This window comes from Typopeltis vanoorti, chromosome 23 (genome assembly GCF_054136105.1).
Source record: "Typopeltis vanoorti isolate ZY-2024b chromosome 23, IOZ_Tvanoo_1.0, whole genome shotgun sequence".
Lineage (NCBI taxonomy): Eukaryota > Metazoa > Arthropoda > Arachnida > Uropygi > Thelyphonidae > Typopeltis > Typopeltis vanoorti.
Window position 1 is genome coordinate 75,522,233 of NC_143571.1, and position 13,017 is coordinate 75,535,249.

The following is a 13,017-nucleotide window of genomic DNA, read 5'->3' on the forward strand; positions in this document are numbered from 1 at the left end:
TTTTTAGGTCTATAACCAGTCCTACCCAAGCCACTGGTTGGGTAGGAATGGTCCAATCACCTTTATCACCACTTTCAACATATATCCGGTCAGTCTCAACCTCCCCACCCACATCACAATATACTGTATTTACTCGAATATAACTTGCACTTTTTTTCCCAAAATTAAAGTTCAAAAATCATGGTGCGAGATATATGCGAGGATTTTTGAAAACTAAGGTTTTCAGGAAAAAAACTGAAAATGGGTATGAATTACCAAGAATCTCCTATTCGCTAGCACTACTTTTGGCCTCAAGAGCAGTTTCCTTGTGTGCATTGTCAAAGTCATCTGCCCAAGAATCATTATCTTCTCTCCCATCCAGGGAATTAGAGATGCTGGTTTTTAAAAAACTCTTAGCAGTTATTGCTGGCAAAATCATTTCCCAAGCTCTCAAAATGCAGTTGCACAACAGTTCTAATAATGGTCTCTTAATCTTCCCTGAAGGAGTCAGGTCGTAGCCGCTGGCTGTCATCCACTCCATGCAGAATTTTTGTACATAGTCCTTGAATGCAGGGCTGGATTAACCTTTAAGCAAAATGAGCACGTGCTTAGGGCATCATGGAAAGGGGGGGGGCACCACAGAATTTCTGCTTTAGTTAGATGACGAATTTAATTTAAATTAACTTTTAATTAGTTTTTCAATGTTTTTATCTTTTCTTATTGTTACCTTTGTTTCAATAAATATTGACATGTAGAAGGCCTAATAAAACTCTAACCACGTATCTGACGGTTCGTTTACACCGTATTATCGCTCACGACACTTTCTGGCACTACCAATGCATCAAATGAGGTAATTTTTTATAATTAACGTAACCATTTTATTTTTTATTTTCCTGTCTGTGTTTTAGGTCTTGTTTTAATAAATTATATCTTATAAAAGGCTCCAGAAGCAAATATAAAACAAATCACGTGGTTGTCTCAGAAATGCACCTTCGGTAAAAGGCCTAGCTGTCGCAGAAGTGCGACTCCGGTAAAATTAAAGCACGAAAGCACAAGATTCAGCTGTAAGCCGAAAATTAAATTGTTTGTATAATTTTGCCTGTGATATGTGTAACTGTGTTGATTGCCACCTAATATTCAACAAAATAATCTTTTTATTTCTGTATTTAACAGATCCCAAGAACCAAGATGAAACGTGTTCAGTTGAGCGGTGCACAAAAGCGAAAACTATCAAAAAAGAAACAAGAAGAGACTTTGGAATTAGATTCCAAGACTGCAAAGCTGACTGATTTCTTCACACGGGTTCCAGAATATTATATACCAATTCCTGATCAGAGCCAATCTCCGTCATCAGAAGTGGACACAAATACCACTTTGATCACTTTAAAATCAAAATATGATGATGTTGGAATCATCAAAGTTCATCTAGCACATGTCTCACTACTGACCTCACTTTGTAAATTCTCTTGATATTTCTACTGCAAATGTTGATGCAAGTTACCTTACAAAACATTCTGAGGTTGAAATAATTGCTGAAAATGAAATTTAGTGGGCCATAGTGATGGTGGCGAAATGATTCAGTCTGCAAAAGATAAAGTAAATATAGCAAAAGATCCAGGGTTGTGGCTTGATTTCTCTGCTGATGACGTGGCTTATTGGACTGTTTGTGGACCCAGTGACTGTCAGGGTGAAGAAAGATTAGCAAAACAAGTGTTCTCTGCCAGGTTGGCAGCAAAATGACCCAGAGGAGGACCAAGATATAGGTGGATTGATACGGTACAAAGTGCCTTAGACGATAGAAATATAAGATCTGATAATGTTGGAGTCTTGACAAGTAACAGACTGATTTGGAGGAAAATTGTAGATAGGAAGGTAGTAATGATGTTATTTTTTTCATATAGTACTATCATATCCTGTACACCCCTTGAGGGTACATGGCAGGAATTTGATGATGATGATGATGTGACTGTCAACACTACAATGGGCCGTTTGACAAGTCTTACCGACATTTCAGTTGTGGCAAACCAGTAAGATACTGTTCACAGAAACTTTTTGTTGGGACAAAAGTCAATGGTGAGGAATACAAGAGAGAGTGGTTATTGTATTCACCATCAACAGGATCAGTTTATTGTTTTGTTTGTAAACTGTTTGCTCCTAAAAATTTCTCACATTTTGTTACAGGAGAAGAGTTCAATGACTGGCGAAATACTATTGTAATTGATCAACATGAAAAAAGCACTACTCACCGAAACTCTATGCTAACATACTTAACTCGCAGATAAGGTGTAGGGTTGGGAAAACAGTTGGAAAAACAAATTCAGGAAGAGTGTGATTACTGGGAACATGTGCTGAGGCATGTCATAGCTGTTAATCGTACGTTAACTGAACGTGGCTTGGCTTTTCGAGGAACAGAAGAAAGATTTGGATCATTGCAAAATGGGAACTTTTTAGGGCTACTTGAGCTCATAAGTCAGTTTGATCCATTTTTAGCAGGTCACATTGTGAAATATGGAAATCCTTCTTATCTGTCCAAAGCCACCTGTGAGAAACTCATTCAATTGATGGCTCAAAAGGTCCACATGCTTATTGTTGATGAAGTAAAATCTTCTGGTTATTTTAGTTTGTCAGTTGATTCAACGCCAGATCTGTCACATATCGACCAGTTAAGTGTTGTACTTAGGTACTTAAAAGATGGACAGCCTATTGAACGCTTTTAACCTTTCTGGAAATGAAAAGCCATACCGGTGAGGAAATGGCAAAAATCAGGTGTTGCAGTACTTACATAAAGTTTGTCAGCTAAACTTTTCAAAATGTAGGGGTCAGTCTTATGACAATGCTGCTAACATGTCTGGGCATTATAAGTGGATGCAGCAAAAAATTTTAGAAACAAACAAGTTGCTATATATGTGTCCTGTTCAGCTCATTCACTAAATTCGATAGGCCGAAGTGCTGTTGACTGCTGTCAAGTGGCGGTTAATTTCTTCTCTACAGTGCGGTTGCTCTATACCTTTTTTTCAGCCTCAACCAGCTGGTGGACAATTCTTAAAGGTTGTATTGGAAATGAAAATGTCTTAAAATCCCTCTCTGCTACCAGATGGGAGGCACATGCTATGGCAACAGTAGCAATTTTGAAATCTTTCCTTCAAATTTTAGAAGTGTTAGACTGAATAGCTGAAAAACAGTCACAAAAGGGAGACACTAGAAGAGAAGTAGATAATATTGCAAATAAGATGCAAGAGCTAGAATTCGTTTTTATGTTGAATTTTTGGGATGAGATTTTGCAAAATTTTCATAGAGTAAGCCAAGTTCTACAGAATGAGGATGTCAACTTAAAAACATGTGCAGATCTGTATGGATCTTTAGCTGACCAATTGTGCACGTCACGAAATGAATTTGAAAGATATGAAGCAGCTACTAAGGAAGTGCTACCAGATGTTGATTACAAGGCAGCTCAAACTCACAAATATATCAGAAAGAAGACACCCAATGACGGAGATGCTCCAGAAGTATATCTGAATGCCAGAGATAAATTTCGTATCACTACCTTTTACACAATTGTTCACAAACTTGAAACTTAGATGAGAAGAAGAGGAAAGATATACAAAGAAATATCAGAGAGATTTTCTTTTCTAAGTGATGTGTCACATAATGCTACTTCAGTGACTTCATCATCTACTGAAATTGAAAGGTATTCTCAGTGTTGTCAAAAGCTGATTGATGCTTACCCAGAGGACTTGAACACTAATTTCTCAGCTGAGCTTCAGCAGTTTCACTCATATGTGCGCCATATGTAGGCATCTGGAGGGATTGCTGTTCTGAATGAGTCAGTGTGTCCCAGGGAGGATGATAGCAGGGGTGGCCTCTTGTGGGAATGGATGGGAATGGATACTTCGGAGAAGGGAGACGACATCAGATAACACATTGAGCCCAGTGGAGTCTAGAGAGGATAATGCTGGGTATAGAAACAATGGCATTTATATGCTTTATACTAATGCCAGGAGTATCCGAAATAAGGGAGAGGAATTGGTGGCATAGATAGCATCAGCCTGGCCAAACGTTATTGGGTTCACTGAGACGTGGTTGACAGAAGGGGATATGATAACAGGAATAGAAGTCGCTGGGTACAGCGTTTTTCGTCACGATAAAAGGGGAAAGCGTGGTGGTGGGGTACTGCTTATGATAAGTGATGGCCTATGTCCTCTAAGAGTGGAGGCTTTGGAAGGAAGTGAGACAAATGATTTTGAGAGCATATGGTGTGAGGCAGAGGTAGGCAAGACAGGATATTTAGTGGGGTGTTGCCACAGACCCAGGAGCACAGAGGATGGGGACCAGGAGATGCTGAGACAGTTAAGTTTGGCAAGTGCAAGAAGAATGATTGTTATGGGAGATTTTAGCTACAGCTGTATAAATTGGAGAGAGGAAGATGCATGTAGCAATAGGAGAATGGAATTTCTAGAATTCTTGAGAGAAAAATGTCTTAGGCAACATGTAACAGAGGGAACAAGAGGTTCAAGAGTTTTGGATTTGGTTATAGCATCAGAAGAGTTGATAATAACTGAGATGATATCTCTCCCACCAGATGGAGAGAGTGACCATATGGTGTTGACTTGGAAAATGAATAGACATACAGGAGTATCAAAGAGACAGGAACTTATGTGGAATTATAAAGCAGGTGATTATAATAGTCTTAGACGTCAACTTCGGAAAGTTTCATGGAGGGAGGAATTGGAAGGGAGGGATATCATTAGTGCATGGGAAATTGTGAAGCAATATTTGTTAGCAGCAATGGTAAGTTGTATACTACGAGTGAAGAAGAGGACACAATTTGGAGTAAAGAGGATGACAAACAATATTAAACAGGAATTGCATGCGAAAGAGAGGCTATGGAAGAGATATATGGAGACAGGTGAAGAGAAGATACATGAAGAATATAAAACACAGGCCAGAAGAATGACTAGTGTGGTAAGGAAAGCGAAACTAGAATATGAGAGGAGATTAGCCCTATGATCCAAAGAGAATCCTAGGGACTTTTTTTAGCTATGTGGCCAGTAGGAGGAGGAATGACTGTGGAAGAATGATATTGTGGGATAAAAATGGGAATAGAGTGACTGATGCAGAGGACATAGTGGAATTGTTCAATGAACACTTTATTGGAGTATTTCATCCTAGAGGAGTCAGTTTTAATGCTAGAGGGATAGGGCTGGTTCGAAGTTTAGAGGTACAGGAGGAAAGTGTGTTTCGGATACTGAGTACTCTGGATGTCAGTAAAGCTTTGGGACTGGATGGTATTTCACCACGAGTTTTGAGAGAATGTGCTAGGGAACTGACAGTGCCATTAAACTAGCTTTTCAATGAAAGTCTGGCTGCGGGAAAGGTGCCCAGGGAATGGAAGGAAGGTAAGATAGTGCCATTGCACAAGGGCGGTAACAGACTGGAAGTGTCTAATTATAGACACTTGTTAAGATCTTGGAGAAAGTAGTGAGGGACCGTATACAACATTGGGCAGATTAGGGTAATGTTATCTGTGAGAGTCAACATGGATTTGTGAAAGCGAGCTCTTGTTTTAGCAATATGCTAGCCTTTTATAATAAAGTTTCAAAAACATTAGATGAGGGAAAGGCATATACTGCAATTTTCTTAGACTTAGCGAAGGCATTTGACAGGGTGCCACATGATAAGCTGATATTTAAGTTGCGGCATATGGGTCTGGATGTCAGATTGGTCAACTGGATTCAGGATTGGCTGTCTGATAGGTATCAGAGAGTTGTGTATGGTATAGCAGTTTCAAGGAGGCAGAGTGTTACAAGTGTGGTTCCACAGGGCTCAGTACTAGGACCTATATTGTTTAACTTTTATATCAATGACATTGCCAGTGGATTGCAAGGAGATATTCAGTTGTTTGTGGATGATGCGAAGCTGGGAAGGATTATTAGTAATAGTGCAGATGTGGTAGCCCTGCAAGAGGATTTGAATAAGCTAGATAGATGGGCAAATGAATGGGGGTATCGGTTTAATGCAGCAAAATGTAAGGTCTTGAGGTTTGGGAAACATCGATGGGATGCTGCATACTCTATGGAAGGAGTTATACTGGAGGAAGTAGGGGAGACAAGAGATCTGGGGTTGACGATTGATAGAAACCTGAAATTTAGGGGATATATTGCAAAGGTGGTGAAGGTAACACAGAGGATTGCTGCAATTATGAGGACACTGACCTGCAGAGATAAAAGGGTTATCATTCCGTTGTATAAGTCTCTGATCAGACCACACTTAAACTATTGTTCTCAGATTTGGTCCCCAGGATTTGAAGGGGATAAATTAACTGTGGAAAGGATACAAAGACGGATGACAAAGATGGTTTCAGGACTGTACAATTTTGGTTATGAGGATCGGCTGAGGGAATGTGGACTGCAGAGTTTGGTGGATAGAAGAAGGAGAGGTGATATGATTGAGACTTTTAAACTGTTGAGAGATGGTTACAGGATTGACACTGGGGAGTTCTTTTGCTTGGTTGACCAGCAGGAAGAAGTGATGAGAAGAGGCCATCACTGGAAGTTACGAAAGGAAACTGTGAGGAGTGGTTTCTTTGTGTGGAGGGTGGTTGAACCATGGAATGCATTGCCTGATGGAGTGGTGAGAGCGAGAACGGTCAATGAGTTTAAGGAGTGGTATGATAGAGTTTGTGTTTCTTAAGGGGGACCTCCCCTCGATGAGTCTTGACAGACTTTATATTCTTAGGAAGGACCTCCCATGATGTGTCTTTTGACTCCATGGAGGCCTGAATAATAATAATAATAATAAAAGTTCAGTGTAACAAAAAATGTAAAAACAAGATTCAGTCATGTGGAACTTTATAAAATAATTGTAGAAAACAATATTGAGTGTGCCTTACCAAATGTAGACATTGCCTTTCGTATATTTTTAACATTAATGGTCACAAATTGCTCAGCTGAGCATTCATTTTCAAAGTTGAAGTATATTAAAAATCCCATCAGAACAATTATGCAACAAGGAAGGTTGCATGCCTTATCTCTACTAAGTATAGAAGCAGATGTGTTAAATAAGATTAATTTTGAGGATCTGATCAAAGACTTTGCAATTAAAAAAAGTAGGAGAAAACTTTTCAAATCTAAATAAAGTTGAAGTATACAAAAATAAACATTATTTTCCATCTTACTATAAGGTTTGTTTCATTTTGAAAAATAAAAATTTATTTTATGGTTTATAATTGTTTATATTTCGAATTACATATATATGGGGCACCAAAATCTTTTAAGTGCTTAGGGCCTCTATGGGTCGTAATCCGGCCCTGCTTAAATGGTTTGTTGATCAATACATACAAGAGCTGTAGACAAGGTGTAAGATCCCCAGGAATAATGACCACATTGGTTCTCATATCTGAAAGTTGTTTTATTATTATTAATGAACAATCCTTCAAGAATGACTAATGAGAAGTGAAAGCAGAGTGCAAAACAGACAACAATGGTAGACCAATAGAAATAGAGCAGCTATGAACACGTGCATATGATTGGTGCAGTATTAACAAAAGATCATGTGACCTGACGACAAAGGTAGGGCAACAATTGTTGAGTTGAAATGCTGATTCTCTTCAACCAAATTCCAAAAGATCTGAAATTGCTAAAACGACATTCGCTATACATTTCTTAGTTTTAACACATCAACAGTACAACATACAGTTTTGCTTAAGTCTATACAGCATAGTTTCTGTGGGAGGGGACATGTGATTGATTAGTTAGTGCCGTTTTTATCCCAGTTGTCTCTAATTGCACTATTTGTTGACAAATATATTACACAGACTACAATTGTCTCTGTACCTTATTCAGTGATACAATAAAACTACTTGTTTTTCTTGTGTCTGTATGGTTGTTGGGGAGGGCATGTTGTTTACTACGTCAAGCGAGTTACTATCACCCTGACGTGAACATGTTTAAACTTTTTTTGCGTGTGCGAGGTATATGTGAAACTTTCTAATTTCTTTTTTTGTAAAGTAAAATCAGGGGTGCAAGAATATATGCGAGGGCGAGTTATATTCGAGTAAATATGGTACTTCATCTCCATACACACATTCACTGCTACTTTCAACATCCACTCTCTCTACAACATGTCTCTCTCTGCCCAAGTTCTCCATTTCCCTGGTCTTCTTGTGTTCCTTCTTTCTTTTTCGCTCACACTACCATCCTTTTCACTGCCAAGCACTCCTATCCCTTCAATACCACTCTCCTGCTCTTTCACATCATCTCTTACTTTTGATCTCATGCACACGCTGTACTTCCATTTTGCAACACTTTCTCCAGTATGCTCGCTCCAAAGCCATTTAAATGCAACCCATCATGACTGCATAATTCTATTCTTCTCTCAAACACATCCCATACATGCACAAACTGAACTCCATTCTTCTCACACAGCACCACTAGCATGCCATTCATGATTCCAGCTCTCTGTCTCAACCCATCATTGTCATACTTCAGCAACACACTGATAACCACTACACTGTTTTCTTTCACTCTTCTCAATACCTCCTGATATTCACCCTTACATACTCTTTATTTCCCCCAAATCATTTATCCCCACAACCACCACTAGTTCTCTTGCTCGTTTCCTCCTCATGTCCCACAGCTGAATTACTCTGTTAATTCTCCCTCCTGGATAGCAGACCTTTTGTATTCTCTCGTTATCTAATTCTCTAACTATAGAATCTCTATGCACTGCCATCCTGGAGTCACTCATCACCTCTTTCACCATTTTTTCTTTCATTCTATTCTTTTCACACTTTCATTAGTTTCCAAGTTTCCACTAAATGTCTCATATCACTCTGCATATTCCACATTTCATTTTTCATTTTCAACAACTGTTTCATCAAATCTTGCAGTCTGACAATTTCACTCTCTGTCACTCCCGTATCCTCAAAATCTCTCATTCTGCCACACGGTACTTCTATTTCCTCATTCATACTTTCTTTCACTCCCTTATCACCAACTTTTGCTTCTACATTCTTCCTTTTGCTTCCACATTCTTACTTTTGCTAACATTCATTTCTACATTCTTGCCTTCGCTAACTTTCACTTCTACATTCTTGCTTTCACTACCTTTTGCTTCTATATTCTTGCTTTAACTAACATTCACTTCTATATTGTTGCTTTTGGTAACTTTCTCTTCTACATTCTTGCATTCTTTCACTCCCTCAGTTTCATTAGCTTTCATTTCATTTCCATTTCTTTCATTTACGCCATCATTTATCTTTTCAGTCTGCTTTGCATTCACTGCCTCGTGGTCTAATAATATATTGCACTTGTTGATGAGGATTATTATGTTAATATATCACACTGTCAATGAGGACAAAGAAAACTTTTTACACAATTCAACATATTTCGCACCACATTCTAACACATGAATAATTTTGACATTTTTGCAAACTGAGAGACACTTTCTTTGAGTAGATATGTTTCTGAGAGAAGGATTCATTTTGAATCCTTCTCTCAGAAATGAACTTTTGTTCATTTTACCCAAACACTGCCATGCCTGTGGCAGTGTTTGGGTAAAATGAGGAAGGAGGGTCACAGGTTAGACATCAGAGAGATACGTAGTGAGGGGTTGATCCTAAAGGACAAGATTAGATTATAAACTGACCTATAATCCTATTCAAGGGGTCAAAAAAGCTAAGTCATCATTCTTTTCATTTTTGTCTATTCCAAGAATTACCCAAGCAGTTAAGAATATTTGCATAAGTACGTACCAAAATTTGTCAGTATATTCATGTAGTATGCTTGTTAATAAAACTGAGCAACTACCGTATATGGGAATATGAGTAAATTAAAATCCTTATGTATTTTTCCACAGCCATAATCTTATTATTTCTGTGCTCGTTACAACAAAGTTCAACTGTAACATAAATTAAAAGCTAAACAGCTATTTTTCTGGTGTCCTTAATAATAATTAAGGGGATACAAATCCCTTGTTGTTCAACTGCCAGTAAGCAAAACTCTAAGATCGAGAACTACGAATCTATGAGTTTCATATATACCGAAAAACTATTGGCGAATCCAAGTGTAATGACCACTTGGTAGTACAACACCAAGGCAACTCGAAGCAAAGGTGGAGCAAGATCCCTCACTATCTTGATATTTTCTCATAATGTAAAAACGCAGCCCCTAGGGGATCCAATACTGTAATTACATTATGAGGAGAGGTCACTACCCAGACCGGTTTCCCCTTAATTATTATTAAGGATGCCAGAAAAATAGCTGTTTGGCTTTTAATTTATGTTATAATATAATATACAAACACACCTTTATGGCATTTGTATAGTAAAGGTATGTAAGTTCTTTTCACTTAAACCTTGTTATCTTCCAAGTCTACCTACTCACTGATGAGACCTCAAAAAAGGTTGAAACCGGTCTGGGTAGTGACTTTTCCTCATAATGTAATTATAGTATTACATCCCCTAGGGGCTGTGTTTTTACATTATGAGAAAATATCAAGGATAGTGAGGGATCTTGCTCCACCTTTGCTTCGAGTTGCCTTGGTGCTGTACTACCAATACACTTGGATTCGCAGATAGTTTTTCGGTATATATGAAACTCATAGATTTGTAGTTCTCGATCTTAGAGTTTTGCTTACTGGCAGTTGAACAACAAGGGATTTGTATCCCCTTAATCATTAAAGTTCAACTATATTATTATTATTATTAACAAAGTCCATCAAACTGTGCCTAAAACTCATTCAATGTATCTGCATTCAGCACAATGTCGGACAATGCATTCCACTTACCAACCCCTCTTCATGCAAAGAATGTGCTCTTTATGCCTCTGCTCACAATCTCCTTATAGTTTCCAGAGATGCTCCCTTGTTCTATCCTCCCCCTTCGCAAAATCTATGTTAAATCTCTTCCACATTAATCCAGTAACAATCCTTTACCAACTTAAATGCCTAAATCATATCCCCTCTCTTCCTCTTATTCACAAGGCTTTGCAAACTGCATTCCCTCAATTTGTCCTCATATCCCACATCCCAAAGACATGTTACGAACTTAGTCTTCTCTGCATCCTTTCCAACATATCCTCATCATCGTGAAAATCAGGGGGACCAAATCTGTGCACAGTAATTCATGTGAGGACTGATCAAGGCCTTATGCAATGAAACCAGAACCTCTTTATTTCTGCACTTAATTAAAGAGTTTTTTTCAAAACTTTCTAATTAAATACAGCCTTTCCAAAGAAAATATTTAAGAAAAAAAGCATGCTAAAAAGTGAAGAGATGCAATTATAGTTTTTTTAAATAGTAAAGAATGCCAAACCACAAGACACAGCTAATGGACAAAACAGTTTTGATTACTATGCTTCTGGTGGCTAAACACAACACAATGGTGTAGTTGAAAAGATTTTGGAACTCATTTATAAAGAAAGATTTTGTACTAAATTTTGTTACTGTACATCAATGCACAGGTTAATAAATAATACTGATAAACTTAAACCAATCGACATCTCTAATACTTACCCTTTAGTACATTTGTGCAAGTTTCTATACAACGAAGTGAAGGGGATGCATAGACATGTGAAAATTTATTCCCACACATTCCAATAGCTTCACCTGAAAAGTAAAATCACTAGTGGCTTTAATGTACAAGATCAATCAATACTTCACACAAAATTTCAATAATGAGCATTCATAAGTTTTAATCCAAATGTAATAAAACTACAAAACATATACACAAACAGAATTTTGCAGTGATAAAAAGATATCATTATTATCCTCTAACCTTCATGGAGTCAAATGCATTGCATGAGGTCTCTCTCTCTCTCTCTCTCACACACACACACACACACAAACTCATCATGCCACGCTTTGAATGGACATTCACTGTCTTCACTCACCATGCTATCACAAGGCATTCCAATCACCCACCACTCTCCATTCAAAAAACTTACTCATCACTCCCTTGCTAACACTCTTCTTAGATAGATTCCAGGAATGGTCTCTTGTTCTTCTCTCTGTCTTCACCCATTCTATGAAAAATCTCATCCATATTAATTTGGCTAGCAGAAACTCCTTACCAAGTTATGTCTCAAAAATGTACCTTCTTCTTCTTCTTCTTTTCCTATCCAGTAGACTCTATGGTTTGCATTTCCTTAATCTATCCGCATACTCAACATTTCAGAGACAAGAAACCACCTTAGTCAATAATCTCTGGATCCTTTCCAACCTCTCTTCATCCTTTTGAAAACCAAGGAACCAAATCTGTGCACAATAATCCATATGTGGCCTGATCAAATAATCCATATGTGGCCTGTGCACAATAATCCATATGCCCTCCCTCGATGAGTCTTTGGGACTCCAGGGAGTCCCAAAGACTCATCGAGGGAGGGCACCTACTCTACAGCTCTGTCTCCACCACTCAGTTCACAAACTACACCAACTCCATCTACCGCCCACCACCACCACTAGTATTTCCACAGACAGTCACAAACATCCATGCCCACAGTGGGATTTGAACCTGCAGCCTTCTGGCTGGAGAGAGGATACGCTAACCACTCAGTCAACCAGGCCGGCAAAAAACTGAGCTGGCCTGTGGGGTATCAAACCCACCACCTTTGCGTTATCAGCATGATGCTCTAACCAACCGAGCTAACGGGCCACAAATGATAACGTTATTTCTACACATCAATGTCCCCTGCATCACTGCCATAATCTGCTGGGCTATACTTACAAAGTTACCAAAATGTCCCTGAAATTTTAGGTTTCTATCCACCATTGTCCCCAAGATCACTCACCTCCTCTAAGATATCCACACTAACCTTAAACTCTGCATACCACCTTTGCTTTCAGAATTTTAAAACCTTATACTTTGCAACATTGAACAGGCAATCACACTCACTTACTCATTCACCAAAGTCCATTTAAGTCTGCTTGTAAAGCTGCTTCTGTTCTATTCCTCATGTTCTATTCTTCCCAATTTTGCAACATCTTCAAACAACTGCATAGCACCATATCACCATTCAAACCTTACCCAATATCTTCAACATA

At 38.4% G+C, this 13,017-nt stretch overlaps 1 protein-coding gene across 1 annotated transcript in view; it reads right to left on the minus strand.

Moving 5' to 3' along the window:
• LOC150093999 (ecdysteroid-phosphate phosphatase-like) overlaps window positions 1-13,017 on the minus strand; it is a 127,393-nt gene that overhangs the window by 52,125 nt on the left and 62,251 nt on the right. Inside the window, exon 4 of the mRNA XM_090413133.1 lies at window positions 11,491-11,583. Coding sequence (XP_090269259.1) covers window positions 11,491-11,583 — 93 coding nt within the window. The remainder of the gene's footprint in view (window positions 1-11,490; window positions 11,584-13,017) is intronic.